The following is a 2745-nucleotide window of genomic DNA, read 5'->3' on the forward strand; positions in this document are numbered from 1 at the left end:
CTTCTATTTCCACTACAACCAACAACCAGCAGCATCCGCTTTCAAGTTCCCAATAAAACCCACACAGCGACACAGAATATGGACGCAGCCTGATGCTCCATTTCCTCATGTGGATTCTGTCAAAACCCACTGTGTTGAGCTCAGCCACACTGCACTGGCCACAGGATCACATGATGAATTTCTGCTAATGTGACCAAAAATCTCTTTTTCATTAAATGCAACTGTAGGAAATGTTTACCACAGAAACCCAGTAGATTTTTCTGGAGTCAAACACAAACCTATAGTCCAAATCTTACGGAAGCTAACGGGGCTCCACAAACAACCAGGCCTTGTAGGATTAGTAGTTACTGTAGCAGGTTAATACTACTGAGGGTTTTACTGATGTATATAAATCCACATCTCCATTTTAATGCAGACATCCACTTCTTAACAGACCAATTTAGTGCAGACAGTGGCTCCAAGAGAATGTTTTTATACAGCAACAACAACTCACAGTGACCTGGATGAGGCATTGTTTAGACGTGGTGGTACCCCACAGCTGCAAAGTTACCCAAAGAAGTCCAGAAAAATGTAAAAAAAAAAGAATTATTTTCTCTGCTCTGACAGACTTTTTATACAGTTTTGGCAGCTCATTGATGAGATATTTGTTGTTCTATATGTTGACATACACTAAATAATGTCTGTCCCCTTTACTCTTGGAGGTTTTTGGTAATAAAACAACAGGATGCAAAACTGTCTGAAATCTACAAAAGATTTCTAGGAACAAACAAACCTCCACCAACGTTTACAGAAAAAAAGTGCCATCACTGTTTTGACACAGTAAGCTACTGTAAACCTACTATAAATCATCATTTTCAAATATCTGCCTGTGGATAGGACAGAACAATCAGCAAAGGCATTTTCATGTTTTATATTGTAACCATTATCAGTATTTTTTTTAAGAAAGTGCAACAGCAGTGTGTCATTTCTTCAGTAATTTCTTCCATTAACCAGACATTTTATGGTCTGAACCGTAAACAGTTCTTTGGACCATTTAATGCTCTCTCATTACAGTAGCTCCATCTAGAGTTTAGGAGGTTTTCAGTAAGTCTTTACAGGAATTCAGGGATCTTCTGTATAGTAAAACACCTAGAGTCCCTCCATCGCCGCCAATAAAACATCAAAAAGGCAAATAACCTTTGCAAACACTTCACCAGCTGAGTTCAATCCACCTGAAGAATTTATCACAGGGAGTTCTCATGTTACCAATGCACTCTCTTACCTTTTCAACTAATTTAACACCAGCATTTTTATTTTGCAGGATTATAAACCATGCAGCTAATGTTCGAATTGATGCATATTTGATCCTTTTACTTTCCTTCGAAAACTCCTTGACCTGGAATTCATAGAAAGTCTGAATAGCAAGAGCACAACCTAAGTAAAATGGGGAGAAGTGCAGCGCAGGTGAAGCAATGCTGACTGTTTCTGCTTCTTTTTTTTACCTCCAATGATTGTGAAAAGGAAATTAAATTTGAGAAGGTGCAGCAATGAGGATGTTTACACAACAAGAAGGAAACCTCAAGATGTTCAATATACATCTGAGGAGTACTGATGTTCATTGTTATTCCAATAGGTTGTCCAGCCATCAACACCTAATTTAATAACCTGAGGTAAAAAGTGTAGCAGCTATAACTCCAGACAAGAAAATCAATTTACGGTTCTATGTCAAATATTGAAAGTAACAGAGACGGCGATAAATAAAGATTTGAGTCTCGGCTCCAATATGACACCAGATGACACAGTTCAGAACATGAACCAATGCTTCATTGAATTATCTGGATTTTGCCTTTTTACGTCTGCATAGTGTAACGCAGGAGCAGCACAGGAACAAAGGACAACGAAAGGTGAAAGTTGAAACTGGATTTCTAAAAACTCTTACCTGTTCCCTCCTTGCTTCCATTCTGATGCGTCCGAAGCTCCTCTGATTTGTAGAAGTCAATGCTGGCGTATGTGTTGAGACTGGAGTTGCTGCTGCCGCTGCTGCCGACCACTGTCCCAACCCCCGCCATCCCAGAACCACCAAGTACAGACAGAAGACGAGATGACCCTTGGCTGCCTGAGGGTCCGTCCAGGCCCAAATGGGGGCCCTCTTTGTTGACCAAGTCTAAATCAATGTAGTTAAGACCTTGCTCTGAGATCTGAGTGTTTGTGAGAAGGGGCTGTTGTCCAGAAAGAGGGCACTGAGTTGGGGCATCAGGGACAGCGCCATTACCCCACAGAATGCTTTCCAAGCCCAGCCGCCGGGCCACAGCTTGTGTGTGTTCTGGAAACAGGGAGGCAATAGATGAGGAGGAGGTAGAGGTTGAAGTGGGCATGGTTGGTGAGCCTAGGAACGTTTCTGAGCAGTGTCTCCTGCGTCCTTGCAAGTCAGCCCGGATGACTTTGGCACCGTGGTCGGGATTGAGTCCAGCCTTAGATAAAGGAAAGTCCAGACCGCGTGACAGCACCGGAACAGTATTATCAGTTCTAGTTGGGGAAGGTGCTTTGGGAGAGACATTGGATGTGGACATCAGGCCATTGCTGCTATTAAGGCTGAAGACCATATCTGTGTAGTCTCCACAGGTAGTAGGGGATTCAGTCACCACTGGAGCACTTTCTCTGCTTTTTCTCAAAGGCGCCTCAGCCACCACTGCCCCCTCTGGACAAGGAGAGACAGGTGCTTCGTCACCAGATTTTGCAGCATGAGCAATAGCAGGGGGTGTGGGC

General features: G+C 43.0%; 1 protein-coding gene across 1 annotated transcript in view; it reads right to left on the bottom strand.

Annotated features, from left to right (window-relative positions):
• Nucleotides 1-6: 6 nt before the first annotated feature.
• The window catches only part of LOC103386951 (insulin receptor substrate 1-B-like), a gene marked incomplete at its 5' end in the record, with an annotated part of 7738 nt that continues 4999 nt past the window's right edge, over nt 7-2745 (bottom strand). Inside the window, 1 exon segment of the mRNA XM_025061667.1 lies at nt 7-2745. This exon segment is cut by the window's right edge and continues 44 nt beyond it. Within this exon segment, the coding sequence (XP_024917435.1) occupies nt 1905-2745 (841 nt within the window).

This window comes from Cynoglossus semilaevis, chromosome 1 (genome assembly GCF_000523025.1).
Source record: "Cynoglossus semilaevis isolate Cse_v1.0 chromosome 1, Cse_v1.0, whole genome shotgun sequence".
Lineage (NCBI taxonomy): Eukaryota > Metazoa > Chordata > Actinopteri > Pleuronectiformes > Cynoglossidae > Cynoglossus > Cynoglossus semilaevis.